Source organism: Chelonoidis abingdonii, chromosome 3 (genome assembly GCF_003597395.2).
Source record: "Chelonoidis abingdonii isolate Lonesome George chromosome 3, CheloAbing_2.0, whole genome shotgun sequence".
Classification (NCBI taxonomy): domain Eukaryota; kingdom Metazoa; phylum Chordata; order Testudines; family Testudinidae; genus Chelonoidis; species Chelonoidis abingdonii.
The window spans coordinates 99254963-99274067 of NC_133771.1; the positions used below are offsets into that span (position 1 = coordinate 99254963).

General features: G+C 40.2%; 1 protein-coding gene across 2 annotated transcripts in view; it reads left to right on the forward strand.

Moving 5' to 3' along the window:
* The window catches only part of NKAIN2 (sodium/potassium transporting ATPase interacting 2), an 809225-nt gene that overhangs the window by 786162 nt on the left and 3958 nt on the right, over positions 1-19105 (forward strand). Inside the window, exons 6-7 of one of the 2 annotated variants that reach the window (XM_032793396.2) lie at positions 12046-12127; positions 14975-15118. In XM_032793396.2, the coding sequence (XP_032649287.1) occupies positions 12046-12127; positions 14975-15118 (226 nt within the window). The remainder of the gene's footprint in view (positions 1-12045; positions 12128-14974; positions 15119-19105) is intronic. The other variant, XM_032793397.2, reaches the window with a different exon arrangement.

Consider the following 19105-nt stretch of genomic DNA (forward strand, 5'->3'; position numbering starts at 1 on the left):
CAGGGTGAGTACTCCTGGAGCACAGGCAGGTCTACTTTGCATCACCTGGTACTAGCAGGGGTGAATCTAAACTATAGTAACTGTGGCTTCTCACCTTACCGTGCCACATCACTGCCTGTTAAGAACTTGTTCCCTCTTTTGTTATTTCAAGGTGAAATGCAAGGCAAAAATGACAGCTTTCCATGCTGAATATCCATCAAGCCAGGCATTTAGGGATATTTGGCACAGAAATAAGTTCTAAGTAACCTTTTTTAATTTCTTTACTCCCCTCTGTGAAAACCTCTTGGTAGTTCCTGATTCACTGAAGATATCCCAGAATACAATGTCACAGATGCAACTTTTAGATAATGTTTTCACCTCTTAGCTCATCCTACAACCCCCATAAATCAATGATATTTGTAATGTTAAAGAATGAGGTGCTCTGGGGTACCAGCCATGGACTGATAAGTACCACGATGATTTCACATAGGTGGGAAAAGAGAATTTTATTTGGTTAGTTTTAAGAGATGTGGCTAATGCACAGGATTGGGAGCCAGGACTCCCATGTTTTATTTTTGGCTCTGACATAGACTTTTTTGTGACCTTGGGCAAGTCATTTAACCTGTCCATACCTGTTTCCCATATTTAAATTAGAGATAATAATATATAAGTGCTTGGGGTGCTAGGCAACATCATGAAAACAGTTTCCCAGTCATTAATAAAAAGAACACCCCAGCATAATTACAGACCAGGTGAGTGAAAACAAAACAATAGTCATACTAACATACGTCTCAGATGTGTTGGCAAGCCTTCATAGCTTTGAGCTCCTTGGATGAAAGAGCCTATAAAAGTCCAAGGTGTTATTGTACATTACTTTATTTCTGTGCCAAATGCCTCCCACCGTATGATTAGTGAGGCATTATTGAGAATTAGTACTGTGCCTAAGTCTCTGCTTAAAAAGCTCTGAAAGTACAGTACAAACACAAAGAAACATGTAATAAATGTTAAACTGCAAATCTGTCGCTCTTCCTCCCTGCTTCTCTCTGATGTGTGTGAATTGGGAGATTTGAGGCTAGGAGAATAGGGAAAGTCTCCGCTAGAACTGTGCCCTTTCCAGTAGTACCGTTTATCTCAGTATTCATATTTGTGCTTATATTTTTTGCCTCAGGAAGTCATTTCTCAGATCAGAGTAATGCAAAAGAAATCTACCACCTAAGAACTGAAATATCCTGGGAAGCCTGACTCCTGCGTTATTTTGGCCCCATGAATGGCTCTTTGATGCATTAAAAAAAAAAACTCTCAATAAATACCTTGAAATATCCTGGGAGCCTGACTCCTGCGTTATTTTGGCCCCATGAATGGCTCTTTGATGCATTAAAAAAAAAAACTCTCAATAAATACCTTGAAATATCCTGGGAAGCCTGACTCCTGCGTTATTTTGGCCCCATGAATGGCTCTTTGATGCATTAAAAAAAAAAACTCTCAATAAATACCTTGAAATATCCTGGGAAGCCTGACTCCTGCGTTATTTTGGCCCCATGAATGGCTCTTTGATGCATTAAAAAAAAAAAACTCTCAATAAATACCTTGAAATATCCTGGGAAGCCTGACTCCTGAGTTATTTTGGCCCCATGAATGGCTCTTTGAGGCATTAAAAAAACTCTCAATAAATACAGCTATAAACCAATGCTTGAAACACAAGTATGAGAACCCCCCCACATGCAGGCACCTGTTCTCTCACCTGTTCAACAAGCTATTTGTGCATTGTATGAGCAGACTGAGGCTGAGAGACTAAAGATATATTTGAAATTTGTCAAAGTGCTTTGGCCCAAGTGCACTCCCAAATGTACAGCCACTGACTGGCTAGAAACTTTTCTGTGTACTTGTTTCATTTAGTGCTGTGACTGCTACATAACGCAAGCAAAGCCAAAGAGGGAGAGGGGGGAAACAATGGGATGTTTTTCAGTTGTCAGGATGCTGATGCAAACATACACAGAATGGAGCTTCTGAAATCCCATGACACTGTCTGACACATTTCATCCTACAACAAGCTGGCTTGGGAAACCAAACTACCACTGGGAGTAATGAGCATGTAGGAAATTTACTGGGAAGTCTGTACAGCTTCAGCCTGTTGAAAGTACCAACAGCTGATTCCCACTTCATTACTTTCAGTTGTGGCCTCTAATAAAAACAGAGAGGGTTGGCTTTTACTATCTCATTCCTCCAGCAGCGAGATGTAAACACCCTGAATCCCACAAGGTTCAGCCACTTGTTCTAAAGTACACACTGGAAATATCTCGGAAGTAGCCTTAACTGCAAGAGTGGGAGTATATAAATAGCAGACAGAAAAACAAAAACTAGTTGTGTTTGACATGTAAATTGAACTACACTATCCAGGTGTTTACGGACCTACACAGACAGTCACGCTGCCTTAGCTATGATCAGCTGGCACTGTGTTGCCGAGAGAGAAACAAAGTGAAAGCTCAGAGGAGGGGCAGTTTGTTTAAATAATAGCAAGTAATTAGGCTGAAGACAAAATTGGCGATGGCATTTTAGAATTACAATTAATTTAAAGGTTAATTTCCTTTGGTGCTAAAATCTTATTTAAAGCATTTACCAGGAAAGGAATTAGGATGTTACTATGATGCACAGAGTGCTTCTGGGAATCCATGCCTATTATCACTAGAAAATGAAGTTAGGTTCAAAGTGGGAATTTCAATTCATTTTAGTGTATAATAGATGGTGGTCAGGGCCTTGAGTCAGAAGGGTTGGTTAGGGTAGACTGTAAGATTTGCATTTTCTTTGTTTTCGGGATTAATTGCAAATGCTTCCAACAAAAGGGCTGGGTTTATACGTGAACAAGCTTGACATGAAAGGAAAATTGGCTATGGATTGCTGCCTTCCTAACGAATGAAGTTGATGTTAAAGGAGTCCCTAAGAGATTGGGATGTGATATGAAACCACATATATAAATAAATAAAATCATGAGGGGAGGGGGGGGAATATGGTCCTGTCTCTGGCATCATAGATGTTAATTTCCCTTCTTCCTCACTGTCTTGCCTGCCTGTCCCCCCACATCCCTCACTGCCTCCTATGGGGATTGTCAAGCTCGAGTTTCAAAAATATCTAAATAACATTAGGGCTTGAAAGAAGTAACATTTCCATTTTGGTGGCTCATCACGATGGAATACTGTTTAATACAATCAATGAATCACAGTAGCCAAGGGGATGTATCTGCCTTACATTATTGTATTTTTTTCATTCATCATCCATTGCTGAATCTTATTAAATGAAAAGTGTTTTTAAATAAGGCTGCTTAAAATATTATATTGATTCCACTAGTATAAAAAGCCACCTTAGAAGCAAATTGCACTGGAAAAGATGCAGGGAGCATGCAAAGTTAATCTCCTTTCTATAAAGAGAGATGAATTTTACACCCAAACCCTTTCAAAAATCTTACTCTGCTACTCTCAGATGTAATTGTTCTTGGAGGAGAAACTCAAGACTGGAGATCAAGATAACAACGCTCTGCACAACTTTATCAAGTCCATAACAGAAATGGGTTAGTAACAAAGGAGTTTTGCAGTTCTGACTAGACACTCAGGTTAACCATTCATCATATACAGATTTACATCATACTGGATGCTGTACAGTATTTCTCTAATAGCAGATAGTTTGATATCCAGTCTTAATTCAAACTGCTATGTTTAAAGAGATTTTGAGTTGTGTCTACATTGACTGGACTACCTAATGAGAATGTGCATATATGATTAACTCAGTGCAGTGTATAGTTTGTCACAACTGCCCCAAACAAGTTCAACTGAAAAGCATTATCATTCGTCTGGTACTCTTTAAAGCAGGTTTGATATGAACAGCTAAGCTCCAAAATCCCTTGTTTGGGGGTCCAAAGCTATTGAGCTGTACTTTTCAAGGTGTAAAAGCAGCAAAGAATCCTGTGGCACCTTATAGACTAACAGACGTTTTGCAGCATGAGCTTTTGTGGGTGAATACATGGGATGCATCTGACGAAGTGGGTATTCACCCACGAAAGCTCATGCTCCAAAACGTCTGTTAGTCTATAAGGTGCCACAGGATTCTTTGTTGCTTTTACAGATCCAGACTAACATGGCTACCCCTCTGATACTTTTCAAGGTGTGTCTGCTCACTTGCACTGGCTGGCATTCTTGTATTCTGTCCAGTTTGGTGTTTTCTCCATTGTAGGAGTCAAACTGGATTTTTTGTAGTGTCCTGGGTGTTCCTAGACCCTATCTGGCGCATATCTTTGTGCTACATTTTCTCTAGTCCATTAGTATTTCACTTCCATTTCTTATTACTTTTGCCTTTTCCTTTTAAATTTTTGGATGGCTCTTCATTAACCTTGCCTTGTTAGTCTTCACACATTCAGGGCTCAGTTCTCTTCTTTGTTATGTTTATTAATTCTCATTATGTTTATTTATTTGTATTGTGTCATTTCTCATTTGTCATTGATATGTCAGTTCCTACCTCTGATTGCCCCATGATGCCAGCCTCCATCTTCCACCTTTGTGATTTCTGCCTGCTGTCTCTCACTTCGGAAGTGCTTCCCATAAATATCCACAGAACTAACTTGTTATCCTCCTTAAAACTCTCCTCTGCAGTTAGGCCTACAAAAAACTTGACATTCATTACGCTGTTGATGTGCAGAGACCACGGCCCATCATGCTGACCAATATTGTTACTCTGCCCTGTGGCTTTATCCATCTCTTGTCTCTTGGCTTATATTTAGATTGTAAGATCTTTGAGGCAGGGACTTTTTTTTGTTCCATGTTTATACAGTGCCTAGCACAATGGAGACTTGGGCCAGGATTGGGGCTCTAGGTGCTACAATAATATAAATAATAAATAATAATTGTGGTAGCATGGCCCCAGTCTGCTCTTTGCTTATCACCAGCTTAGCCCTTGTGACCTATAGCAAATTCCTCCTAAGAAGTCCTTTTATTAGTGCCCTGATATCCTATTTAACCTGCATTATCTCTAGATGGCACTGGGCAAAATTTATGGAATCCTTAGCTAATTTAGAAATATTTTATCCATTTAAAAATATCTCAGGGACACATTGGAAATGTTCGCATGCACAAAAATTGGAGAGCAAATGGAAATTGTTCTGGAAGTTCCAGGCCTGTCTAAGATATACTTAAAGAGAAAACATAAAATATGTTTTTAAAATTATTTTAGTGGGAGTGGAGACATTTAACAGAATGGAGGAAGGAGCTTGATTGGGATGTGATGACACAAAATTCTGACAATCTGATTTTGCTGATTTTAGCTTATACCAGATGGAGTGAGGGAAGAGCTGGCCAGGGATCAGCAGGGATCAGAGAGGGCCCTGCAGAGAATTGTCTCAAAGAACAAATTAAGTGGTATAAGGATCTGCTGGAAAACCTGGAAATTCATGAGCTACCAGAAGGGACTGCCAAAGAACGGTTTCCATTGCTGTGAAAGGGAATGGAATTGCAATAATGAGAGCACATCAAAACCAGAGCAGAGAAATATGGCTAGAGAATTTCCTTCTGCTAACCCTTTGGAACTCTTATGTCGTTTCAGTCTTTTGCTATAATGTCTCACTGGTAATGGCACAGCTTCACAAGCTGGCAGATACGTTCTTTGTCCCTGCCACTTTTCTGCTATCCTCTTCTGTGGGTCTTAATTGCTATATCCACAAAACAAAGCCTATGGCATTCGATTATCATTGTAAGAAAACTTTATTGAAGATTTGTATTAGAGCAAACCTCTGCCTATCTGCTGAACAGTGTGTAACAGCCATGATCACAGTACACAAAGGGTAAGACTAGGGTAGGTTTGGCAGGCAGTGAGTATCATGCCATCATAAGACAGCTTAGCTGGAGGCCAGATGGCAATGGTAGCCTGCAAGAGCATGAGAATCTTCCTCCTAGCTTATAGATTTTATTTTTTTTAAGCCAGACTTCTGATTTTCTGCTTTAATTTCAAATTTAATAAAATTGGCCCTAATTTCACACCATTAATCATTTCTAAATTGTGTCAAGGTTTGTAAAATTCAGCATTTTTGCACAGCTCTCAACTACATCCGGTATCCTACTCTAGTCTAGATAGGTTCATATACCACCCTCATGACTGTGGTAGCTTAGAGCCTTCCAACAGTGCATTGAGTAATGTGACTGACATTTGTCACGTATGGTCCATTCTCTTACAGCTTCTCTCCAGGGGGAGAATTGTGTGTACAGTGGGGTATTTTGTTTTGATAAGAATGATTTTTTTAACATGTATGTCTATTTCCCAACCCACCCGTCCCCGCTCCTCCTCTCAAGAGTTTGTATCCTTTCATATTTAATCTGTACTGAATTTTACGGCCCTACTAAATTTGACGAACACCATAATGTCAGTGTTATTTCTATAGGCTCATGCTCCTAACTGTGCTTGTTAAACTTCTTGGATCAGATCCTAAGCTGGTATAAATTGCCATAGCTCTACTGAAGCTATTTGTATTATTTGCTGGAGTAGGACGTCCGGTCACCTGAGTTTTCTTTTAATATTCTTCCCTTTTTTCTGCATGAGCATCATTTTGCTACATTATACCACATTATTTATTTCCTGCCTACTTCTCTATCTGCTTATGTCTTTGCTCCTCCCTGCTGGTCTTGGTAGAAACTCCTCACTCTTTTATATAAATGGGGCCCCTTCTGTTCAGATATACACATCCCAGCTTAATAGGCTCTTTGCACACCAACAAATGTCCAGCAACTGAAGTTGAATACCGAATTCAGACTTATGATCCCATCCTACAGACTGAGACAAATTCAAAGCTCCTATTGACTTCAATGGGAGTTATGACCATGTGCCAGGATTACAAGATTAGGTCTTTAGTGGGTGTATTACTAGAAAACATGTCCATTATTTTGAGCCATAACCAATTTTAATTACATGACTTCCCCAGTTATATCCTAGAAATAGTTTATGGTGCTTTTGTAAACCTGACCTTATAACCAAGGAGCAGGTTAGTATCAGCAAGGCAAGAAAGAGATTCAGACTCACAAAATGAAAGTGAGCTATTCATTGTTAAATGTCAGAGGGGTAGCCGTGTTAGTCTGGATCTGTAAAAGCAGCAGAGAATCCTGTGGGTGAATACCTGCGTCTGACGAAGTGGGTATTCACCCACGAAAGCTCACTCTCCAAAACGTCTGTTAGTCTATAAGGTGCCACAGGATTCTCTGCTGCTTTCATTGTTAAATGTTCCATTACCAGATTTCAGGCAAGCCTCTCAGTATATCTCATCTGTTGATATGGTATGTGAGTGGGATTGTGTGTGTGTGTTTATGAAGGCAAAACATGATTAAAGACCTGAGTTTGGTAATGATGATATACAAGATAAAAGTAAAATACAGTAGGCAAAAATGTGTTTGATGGATAAGGTTAGGAATTGAAACATCTGTAATGATTCAGCTAATGAGGCTTATTTTATTCATCTCATGTTACTGCTACCAGGAGTGTATCTGTAGTATGACACTTTTAGTGACCTTTCAGGCACAGCCAGGATAAAATGCCCAGCAGAAAGGGCAGCATTTTGCATACTTTGAGGAACTAACTCAAAATCCATAGGGAGCTTTTAGCACAGTCTGGGCACCACAGGCTTTGCAGAGCTAACTGAGATGCTGCTATGATGAAGAAAATGTGCTGCAAAGAAATTATAGGCATTCTCTGCAAAAGAATTAATAGCATATTACCCACCATTCCTAGTTCACTTGCAGCACTGTTGTTGTACATAAGGAGCCATTGTATTCCTTTAACAAGGTCACAATCATATTCTCTCCCCTACCATCATCTGGATATACAACTGGGGAGTCTGTACTGTCTGCTTAAAACAGAGCTGTCTCTATAGGCCCATCTTGTTTATATCACTTTGTAAGCTGGCCTGTTTACACCCTGCGTTTCCTTTGTGCAACAGGGCAAAAGACAGGGGCACAAGGCCATGCGGAGATAATAGGCACACATTTTTTTCCTGAGCCCACACAAACTCCTTTTATTGCTGGGAATTTGGTTCTGAACATTTTGGTTTAGCTTTCTGGGAAAGAACCTAGAAAATCCCTCAAAATATTTCTTCTTGTGTCTTCAAAACAGAGCATCCCTGCCTGTGACAGAGTCATTTTGTCATTACTTACAGGGTACAACTTTATGTTACCACATATATCTGAAAACACACACACACACTATATAGAGGGACAGGTCCCCCCAGCTGACTTAAATTGGCATAGATCTAGTGGAGCTATGCTGATTTAAAACAATGGACAATCTAGCCCAGACAGCTTGTTTTCTGAATTCTTTGTTCAGAAGGTCAAGGCTGAAAAAGAGAACATTTATACAAACAGCAATTCACTACAAGATGAACCAGCAAAGGCCTGTGGCACCCTTATCTTTGAATGTATCTGTGTTTGGATAAGAGCTCATTCATGTCCTTCTTAAATCTCAATCCTGTGTTTATTACATGTGACTCTTCCCATGGAAATAATTATGTCACAAAGTTAGCATTGTGACTGTATACTCCGGGAGGAGGATTATATTCACTGTGCAAGGGCTGCATCTAGGAACCTCATTTGTAGTGTATTGTGTTAATGGTTGCAGTATATGGAGCTGATGTAAGGGGAGTGCAGATGTGTGCCTTAACAGGTATAAGTAGGAAGTCACACATGCATAAAATCAGCAGAGAATCCTGTGGCACCTTATAGACTAACAGACCATCTGACGAAGTGGGTATTCACCCACGAAAGCTCATGATCCAAAACGTCTGTTAGTCTATAAGGTGCCACAGGATTCTCTGCTGCTTTTACAGATTCAGACTAACACAGCTACCCCTCTGATACTTGACACATACATAAGGTGCGCTACATATCAATTGAATGGGCTACAATAGAAGACAGGGCAGTGTGAACATAGAGCTCTGTAATCCACACTAAAATCCATTTAAGTTGCAGAAGCTATAGTCTTTGTGACTCCTTTTTGCAGTATAAATGGTCTTAATTATGGGCTAGATGGGGCTGGCTCTGCTCATGCTGAATAGCACCTCACTTAATAAGTAGTTCCATTAATTTCAGTGGGATTACTTACGTTCTAGTCTATACTGCTTCTTATTCTACCCCCATCACCATAGTATCTAAGCGCATTAAACAATGCAACTAACATCTGTGGCATGTAGTTCATCCTTTCTCTCATCCTCTCACCAAAAGAAGAATTGTGAATGCAGTAGAGTGTTTTGTTTTGATAGGGATTTGGGTGTTGGCGGGGGGGGGGGAAGTTGTTGCTTTGATTTGTTTTTTAATGTACATACTATTATGTGTTTATGTAGGAGAAGGCAAAATGAAGAAGTTTGCCTTACTCTTGAAGTGGAAGATGGTGAGGTTTGAGATGGTCCTTAGTTCTTGGGGGAGTTCATTGCACTGTCTTGGACCAACCCTCAAGAAACTTTTGTCCCTTGTACAGATGAGCTTTACCCTTATGGGTGAAAGCACCATTATGCCAGAGGAGCAAAGCTGTCGACCAAGGCCTTTTTCCAGAACTTTAAGTGATCTTATAGATACACTGGGCCTAAACCAGGGATCGGCAACCTTTGGCACACGGCTCGTCAGGGAAATCCGCTGGCGGACCGGGATGGTTTGTTGACCTGCAGTGTCCACTGGTTTGGGTCGATTGCAGCTCCCACTGTCCACGGTTCACTGTTCCAGGCCAATGGGGGCTGCGGGAAGCAGCGTGGGCCAAGGGATATGCTGACTGCCACTTCCCACAGCTCCCATTCGCCTGGAACGGCAAACCGCAGCCAGTGGGAGCTATAATCGGCCGAACCTGTGGACGCTGCAGGTAAACAAACCATTCCGGCCCGCCAGTGGATTTCCCTGATGGGCTGCATGCCAAAAGTTGCCGATCCTAGGCCTAGACCATTGGGCACCTAGAAGATAAGGCTCAAGACCTTTAACTTGAATCAATTTTCTATGGGACGCCAGCATAGAGAGTAAAGGATAGGCCTGATGTATTCACACTAGCCTGTGTTCCTAAGGAGCTGTGCTGTAGTGTTCTGTACTCAGGGCCGGCGCTTCCATTTAGGCAGCCTAGGCAATCTCCTAGGGTGCCAGGATTATTGGGGGGAGGCATTTTGCCACGGGGGGCGGCAGGCGGCTCCGGTTGACCTGCCGCAGTCATGCCTGCAGAAGGTCCCCTTGTTCCCGCGGCTCCAGGGGAGCTGCCGCAGGCATTCCTGTGGACGGTCCGTTGCTCCCGCAGCTCCGGTGGACCTCCCGCAGGCACAACTGTGGCAGCTCCACCGGAGCCGCGGGACCAGTGCGCAGGGCGGCGAAATGGCTGTGCACCTAGGGCACTAAAACCCCTAGCGCTGGTCCTGTCTGTACTAGTTGGAGTTTCCTAAGAGCTGGTGAGTTCGTGCCCAGGTCCTGCATGGCTAGAGGTAAGGGTATGGTCCTATGAATAGGATAGTTGAGTTTTTGGAAAGTGGATATATGTATGTTTAAGTATGATTATATGTAAATGTTTATCCTAGAGAGAAAGCTCTTCATAATGATGTGTTGTGAGATGCAGTATTTAAGTTGTCCACTGTGAAAGATCTCAAATTCATATTTGTGAATTATAAAAGGAATGACATATAAACTCTAATTTTATTATTGCATTCATATCAGAAGGGACTTCCCTGTATTAGAGAGTAATCTGCTACTTTCTGAATCACAGAATCACAGTTACCTTCAGAATCACAGTTTGCTCAGGGACATCCCAGTACTTAGGGGAAATACAGTTCCAGATCTGAACTTTCCAGCTTTGCCTTCTCTCTTGCTAAGTAACATCAAAGTGGTGTACACTAGAGCTAGGTGAAAATTTTTGGCTGAAATTTATTTTGCTGAAAAATGAAGATTTGGCTCAAACCATTTCATGAATTCATGTAGATTTTGGTGAATTGTTTCAGTTGAAACTAAAAAAATTGGAAATGCCAAAATAGTTTATCTAAATGTCAAATCTCTCTGATATTGCAGGCTAGAGTCACAAGAGGATTTAGGCTCCATTAACAAAATGAGGATGATGGGAAGTGATTCCTTTTTACCTAATAGCCCAATGGTTAGGGCACTCACCTGGGATGTGGGAGATGCAAGTTCAAATCCTCACTCTGGAGCAGGGTCTAACCACCAGACTATGAGCTATTCTGGGGTGGGTATCTCTCAATCTCTCCTGTTGAAGTAGATCCAGTTATTCATACCGCTCTAGTATACAATATGTAGGTTAGACTATTTCATGGAGATAGCATCCAAATATATATGAGGGCTACAGTTAAGTAAGATACAAAGACCTCATATTTCACCATTTAAAAGAAAGTGCTTGAGTATGGGAAACTGGGAATCTTTGACTCAGATGTGACTGTATTGTCCCAGAAATGATATAAAATAAATAAACATAGGTAGGCAATGGTATGAATTAGAAAATAACCCCCGCTCATAGACCTCTACTGTATTTGGAGTATCCTTAGATCTGTGAAGTCCCATCTCTAATGCTCAGACAAATTGTTCTAAGGCTCTGTCTCTGCATTTCAACCCTAATGTCAAAGCAGGGAATCAGAGCAACTTCTGTCTCTCAAACAGAATAGGATCGATATGCTTTCTCTGCGGACCACTGAACCAGAGTATGTCAGTGAGCTTGACACAATAATCACAGTCAGTTGCATTGCATCCATGCCTAAATAAATGGTTTGCAGCATTTGTAATATCCAGATAAAATGTAATTTTATACTTCAATAAGGTGGTCTGCTTGAGAAAAGAGTGATGCATAATTCTCTCTGGTGTAGATGGATTTTATAAATTCCTCATTTTCTGCCTCTAAAGACACTTCTTCTCTTCCCCCATTTATCCCACTCACCCACCCTCTATACAATTAGTCACCAATTTTAGTAGATAGATTATTAGGGGGTCTGTCCAAAGTAATCTGTGTGGAAGTTTGTTCTTGAATGATAGTGCCTATCTCTTCTGAAAGGATATTGCTAATGAAAGCAATTTTCCCCTCTTTCAGTTGATTTCATAGGTGGATTTGACTCTTATGGCTATCAAGGTCCACAGAAGACATCTCATTTACAGCTACAGCCCATGTATATGTAAGTACTTAACTTCTGAGATAGTCTATGGAGTGCTAGGCAGATATTAAAGGATTATTAAACTGAAAGATTACATGTCTTAAAAATTCAGGTTAGGCAGAAGCCTTTCTTGATAGACTGAATTCAAGTTCTGCACTTACCCACTAACATTAGCCTTTTTTGCAACATAATGATTTCTTGTGGTGGGATACCATGTGTCATATTTGTTTTAATAAGACTGATGTCCTGATATGGATTTTACTAACCCTCCCTCAGGCAGACTGAGACTTGGTCTATACTACAGTCTACACCAAACTCCTGGTGTTGACAGTGCTATGTCAACAGGAGGGTTTCTCCCATCAACATAGCTACCACCTCTCAGGGAGGTGGATTAACCACACCAATGGGAGAAGCTCCTTGTTGGTGTAGGTAGCATCTTCACCAAGTGCTACAGTACACCAGTGCAGTGCTATATGTGTAGACAAGTCCTGAGTAAAATCTGACAGAGGATTTGGCCCGGTGATTTTAGCTAAGTTTATCAGAGGTTTAGAAACATATTATGCAGCAAACATAGTTAGCATTTCTCTCAGTAGAGCATCTATTCTTTGAAGTGTCCCTCTACTTTCTTTGCTCTCCTCACTTCTGCTTTCTTTATTTTACTGGCATGTTGCTTTTGAAATCAGTTTAACTAGGATGGTATATTTTGACTATTCTGTGCTAGTGACAGTTCCCTCCACTGCCTAGAAATACAAGCTGATACATTTTGGGGTTGAGTGGAAAAGAAAAGTCAGCAAAAGCACAAGACTGGAGCAAATTTACACTGAAGTCCCTGCTCATCCTTAGACTGCAACACGGCAATGATTTACAAACATCACCTGTACTAGTGCCAAGCAGAAAGCAAGTCACAGATTCATTATTGCCCAGGTGAATCTTGCCTCACTGCAATGCAAAGGTGTAACTCTGGGGGTTTGTTTAATATCACAAGCTCATTAGGTGAAAGTACGGCATGTGATGACTTGCAAGACGGCATCATTTTCTTTGTCCCTTTTCTCTTCCAATCATTTGTACTGAAGGAGAGAACTAAACATAACTAGGCAACATCAGTTCAACACTAATACCCATTCAAACTGTAATGGAAACATTTAACTAAATCTTGTAATTGCTTTTTTAAAAGGAAATCTGCTGATGAACGAGCAGCCATTATTATTTATGTGGGTCTGGTATTTACTCCTTTACTGGTTGTGGACCTCATACTGGGAGGATGCTCAGAACTTGTCCCTTTGTGAAGCATGCTAGTTTCTGGGGGGATTTTAACAGATTAAAATTACAGTAGTGCATAGCTCCCATTCCAGCCCAGCTTCAGCTTCCCATCTGTGTGTGCTCAAAGATTTTTCACCTGCACTTTGAGCATCATGTTGTACATTTAGAAAATGTTATTTCCTTCCTTGCACTCTGTGTGGCTTATAGGTACTTAGAACAATTCTAATCCTATTTCTTTCTCAGTGTACTATACATTGTCATCAACATATGGAGCCCTCTGGCTGAGATATTATCCCATTCTCTTTATGCTCTCAGTGTTCCTTCTTCAAGAGTAGTTGATTGCATTTACGGAGCCTGCTAACACTGAGTGGAAGGAACACTGGAGCTATAGAAAAAAAAGCCAATATAAATTTTAAAGCATGTAGCTGAGACAAAGAAAAATATGATGAACCATTAAAACTGAATTCTGTTTTATGGCAGTACTGCTTTCTTGCTAGAATGTAGGTGATTTCTTTGCACTAACAGACAGAAATCAGTATGTAAGCTGATGTTGTTTCCAATAAACCCAGAGAAGGCATATTGTCATGTCCCACTGACAGTCAAAGACATGTAATGTTTCCCTCTCACTGTACAGTATTTGATCAAGGTTCTGTAGAATTTCTACCTGCAATGTTTAACCATCTTTGACAGCATGTGGCAACAGCCTTATGCTGCATATTGCAGAGGCAGGCCAGGAGCACACACATGAGTATCCTGGAGCAATGCCTTGCCTTTAGCTCTGTTAAAGTGGGCAGATCATTAGCTAGTGGAGTGACAAATTCAAATTTCAGTTTAATCAAATTGCAGTTTGACTAGCTTGTAGCACTTTTTAAGATAATACTTAGTGGATATTGCATCCCTGAAATGATAACAGAAGACTACTTTAGGCTGCTTTAAAGCTTTATTTGTATTTTTAGTTTTCCCGTGGCTCTTGTCTACTGGAGAACAGTAATATTAATTAGGTGACCAGACAGCGAGTGTGAAAAATCGGGATGGGGGTGGGGGGTAATAGGAGCCTATATAAGAAAAAGCCCCAAATATCGGGACTGTCCCTATAAAATCGGGACATCTGGTCACCCAAATATTAACCCCATAGGATTCAAAGGAAAAATAATTTTAAAATAGCTAAACTTCACACTACCGTGTGTGGCCAAGAAGATTTCTTTGTTTTACAAACAATCAACACCCCTCAGAACCCCTGTGAAGTAGGTAAAGGATATGCACATATTGCCAAATATGCTGTCAGTGAAATACAACCATCTCTGGGTTGGAATGTAGCAGCTGTTTAACAGTGCACAGAAACACAACACAACTGTGCAGGAAGAAACATGAAAAAGAATAGTGAGTTCAGTTTAAACTGCAGGGGAGTAGTTGCTCAACTCAGAATGTGGTTTGCCAATAAGGATTACTATGCAGATCAAATTCTGACTGGGCAATTACATTCCCCTTGCCTAAACTGAAATCATGCACAAACCATGGGCTTATTATTGACCACAAGTGATCAAGACCTAAATTTTGTAACTTATATGAAAACATCACAGTTCCCCTTAACACCATGTTGGGTTCTAGGCTCAGCACTGAACTAGAGGAAAGAGCACCATCTATTGAATCAGCAACACCACTTCCAGCAGCATTGAGCACTTCCTTGGAGGTCCCCTATCCATCCCAGTGCTGCTTAGTTTCTGAAATCTTCCAGGATCACAGCACAAGGCGGTATGTTTTCTGGACATATATGGTTAATCAAATCCCACTCTTCAAAGTATGTATAATTTCATCACTTGCAGGAATTAGCTAAATACATTGGACTAGATTAATCCATTTTGAGGAAATCTTCAGGTTGTGCAGAGCTGCCTTAGAAACTCCAACGTCATCCCCCTTCCCTGGCATCCAATTGCAAGGAAGGTTCCTAGTAGAGTGGGAGTATGGTTTGGGCATTCCTACATGCAGTGCTCCGAGGCTGCTGAAATAAACCCTTGGAGCTATGGACAGCCTGACCAAAATTAAAGCATCTTTAAGGCTGCCTAGTTTATGCCAGCTATAAAGGGTGCATAAAGGTGACTTAAAGCCACCTATGCAGTCTCCTTTCTCCATTTTTGCACTGAATGCAGCTCAGCTGGACCTGAGGATATGCACCATTGTGTCTATGCAGAGAGAGAAGAGAGGTGGCCTTCCTCTGTAGTACTAGGTATCAGAGGCAGATATTTGTTTGTTATTTATGTTGTAGTAGCACCTATTGGCTCCAATCAGGGTGAGGGTACAATCGTGTTAGACACTGTGCAAAAGCAAAGGAGGACATACTTTCTTCTCTGACAATATAAACATTCAGGGATCTAATCTGAATATGGCTGCTCCTGTGTGGTGCCCATAAAGTTTGTTGAATTGTGGACTACAGCACAGATTTCAATAATGAATGCAGAGATTCATCCCCACATATTTAACATTTTTGATCATATAAGGAAACCTCACAAGTCTTAGTTACATCTGTGCAGTTCCAAGGTATTTGTTAGCCTTCACCAGCAAGTTGTTCACAGGAACCGATTGATTTTGTGGATTATGATGAGAGAATTCCATCAACCTGAATTTTTATTTGTATTCTAAATATCTATTATGTTTATTATTTAAGTGCCAGCAATGTGCTCCATGCTGCACAAGACTCAAAACACAGGCAGTTGTGTACAAATCATTTTCCTTTCCTTCCTTCCTAGTCATACTCGTTTACAAACTGTCTGACAATAGAAATAGGCTATAAAAGCCGCCCAAAAACATGCAGTCTAAATAGAACCAAACAGAGCTGGTGTCCATGTACATCTCTACCCTGATATAACGCTGTCCTTGGAAGCCCAAAAATCTTACTGCGTTATAGGTGAAACCACGTTATATCGAACTTGCTTTGAGCCGCCAGAGCATGCAGCCCTGCCCCCTCCCCCGGAGCGCTGCTTTACCATTTTATATCTGAATTCATGTTATATCAGGTCACGTTATATCAGGGTAGAGGTGTACATCCGTCCCAGACTAACACAGCTGATACCCCACAATGCAGCTTCATGGCATTCTGTGTTGAAGATGCCAGTGCTCACTTTCAGACAATAGCACAGGAGTGTGCTCACAGGCTTTGCATGATAAGACGAGGGACATGAATAGTTCAAAAAAGGAAGAACTGGCCTAGAAGGCAAATTGCACACTAGGATTTGCTCGGTGGCACTGGAATAAGTGCCAGTGAAATAAAAAAAAATTAGGGCTGTTGATTAATCGCAGTTAACTCATGCGATTAACTCAAAGAAATTCATCGCGATTAAAAAAATTGTGATTAATCGCAGTTTTAATCACACTGTTAAACAATAGAATACCAGTTGAAATTTATTAAATATTTTGGATGTTTTTCTATATTTTCATATACATTGTATTGTGTTGAAATTGAAATCAAAGTGTATATTATTTTTGATTATCAAACAAATAGTATTTTTCAATTCACCTCGTACAAGTACTGTAGTGCAATCTCTGTCATGAAAGTGCAACTTACAAATGTAGATCTTTTTTGTTACATAACTGCACTCAAAAACAAAACAATGTAAAACTTCAGAGCCTACAAGTCCACTCAGTCCTACTTCTTGTTCAGCCAATCGCTAAAGCTAACAAGTTTGTTTACATTTACAAGAGACAATGCCACCCTCTTCTTATTTACAATGTCACCAGAAAGTGAGAACAGGCACTTGCATGGCACTTTTATAGCTGGTACTGCAAGGTATTTACGTGTTAGATATGCTAAACATTCATATGACCCTTCATGCTTTGGCCAACCATTCCTAGGAGACATGCTTGCATGCTGATGATGCTTGTTACAAAAAAATGTGTTAATTAAATTTGTGACTGAACTCCCTGGGGAAATTGTATGTCCCCTGCTCTGTTTTACCTGCATTCTGCCATATATTCTTATGTTATACAGTCTCAGATGATGACCCAGCACATGTTGTTCATTTTAGAACACTTTCACTGCAGATTTCACAAAATGCAAAAAATGGTACCAATGTTAGATTTCTAAAGATAGCTACAGCACTCAACCCAAGTTTAATATCTAAGTGCTTCCAAAATCTGAGAGGACGAGGTGGAGCATGCTTTCAGAATCTTAAAGAGCATCATCCAATGCGGACACTACAGAAACCAAACCACCAAAAAGAAAATCAACCTTCCTGCTGGACATCTGACTCATAATGAAAATAACATGCGCTGGTCCACACTGTGGTATTTTATTGAGCATCCACATGGATGCATGTCCCCTGGAATGGGGGTTGAAGCATGAAGGACATTTGAATCTTTAGTGCATCTGTGTGTAAATATCTTGAGATGCCAGCTACAACAGTGCCATGAGAACACCTGTTCTCACTTTCAAGTGACTTTGTAAACAAGAAGCAGGCAGCGTTATCTTCTGCAAATGTAAACAAACTTGTTCGTCTGAGTGATTAGCTGAACAAGAACTAGGACTGAGTGGACTGCAGGCTGTAAAAATTTACATTGTTTTATTTTTGAATGCAGTTTTTTGTACATAATTCTACATTTGTAAATTCAACTTTCATGATAAAGAGATTTGACTCCAGAACTTGTATTAGATGAATTGCAAAATACTACTTTTTTTTACAGTGCAAATACTTGTAATCAAAAATAAATATACAATGAGCACTGTACACTTTGTATTATGTGTTGTAACTGAAATCAATATATTTGAAAATGTAGAAAACATTCAAAAATATTTAAATAAATGGTATTCTATTATTGTTTAACAGTGTGATTAATCGCAATTAATTTTTTTAATCACTTGACAGTCCTAAAAAAATATTTTGAGTTTTGGAACATGGTTCTGCACTGTGTGATCATTGCCCTGGGAGAATGTCGGAGGGTGGGCAATGCAAATAGAAAGTAAATAGTAAGAGAGAGATTTTCCCTATGTTGTTCACAATAAACATGTCTGTTCAAGAAAAGAAGAGATGAAACAAAAAAAAAATCCCTGAAGCCTAATGCACTGGAGAAATTGTTTCCTGAGTAAAGATTTCCTTGTTATTCCATTAGGTCTGTAAGCCTTTGAGTTATCTGTCATGTATATGCTACACAGAAATATTTGTAGGCTTTGCTTTTTGGTTAAATGCAGTTTACTTTATGGAGGGACCTGAGCTATGAAATTCAGATCTGGATCCAAATGTCCCCAAAGAATGAGGAGGTTTGGATCCAGTGACCCGGTTTGATCCATCTCTAGTTTGTTTGTTTGGCCTCCTTCTCTGTTTCCAGTGTCCTCCGCCTGCTGAAATTGCATTATCACTCTGCCTGTATTGGTCTCCTAGCCTAATCTGCAGCTATATGACTGAATACTAATTTCACATACATTAGATCAAAGAACTAAAGTTCATTGTGCCCTTTTGTCATTCACATTGTCTGAAGAGCAGATGTTAGCAAGGCATAGGTCTGATCAGCAGAATAGGGCCCCTGATATTAGCAAGCATCATAATGCCCAATTCATCACAGTGATATGAATATGATATGATGTGATTGTCTCTTTCAGCTGAAATACCTTAATTAGGACTTATATTTGAGTAATTTAAACAATACGAGCAAAGCTTCACTCAGGTAAACTACCACTGAACACTTTTATAGCAACTGGTACCAATACAAGTTTAGCCATAGGACTCTTACTAAAGTCAGCAGGAGCTGTGC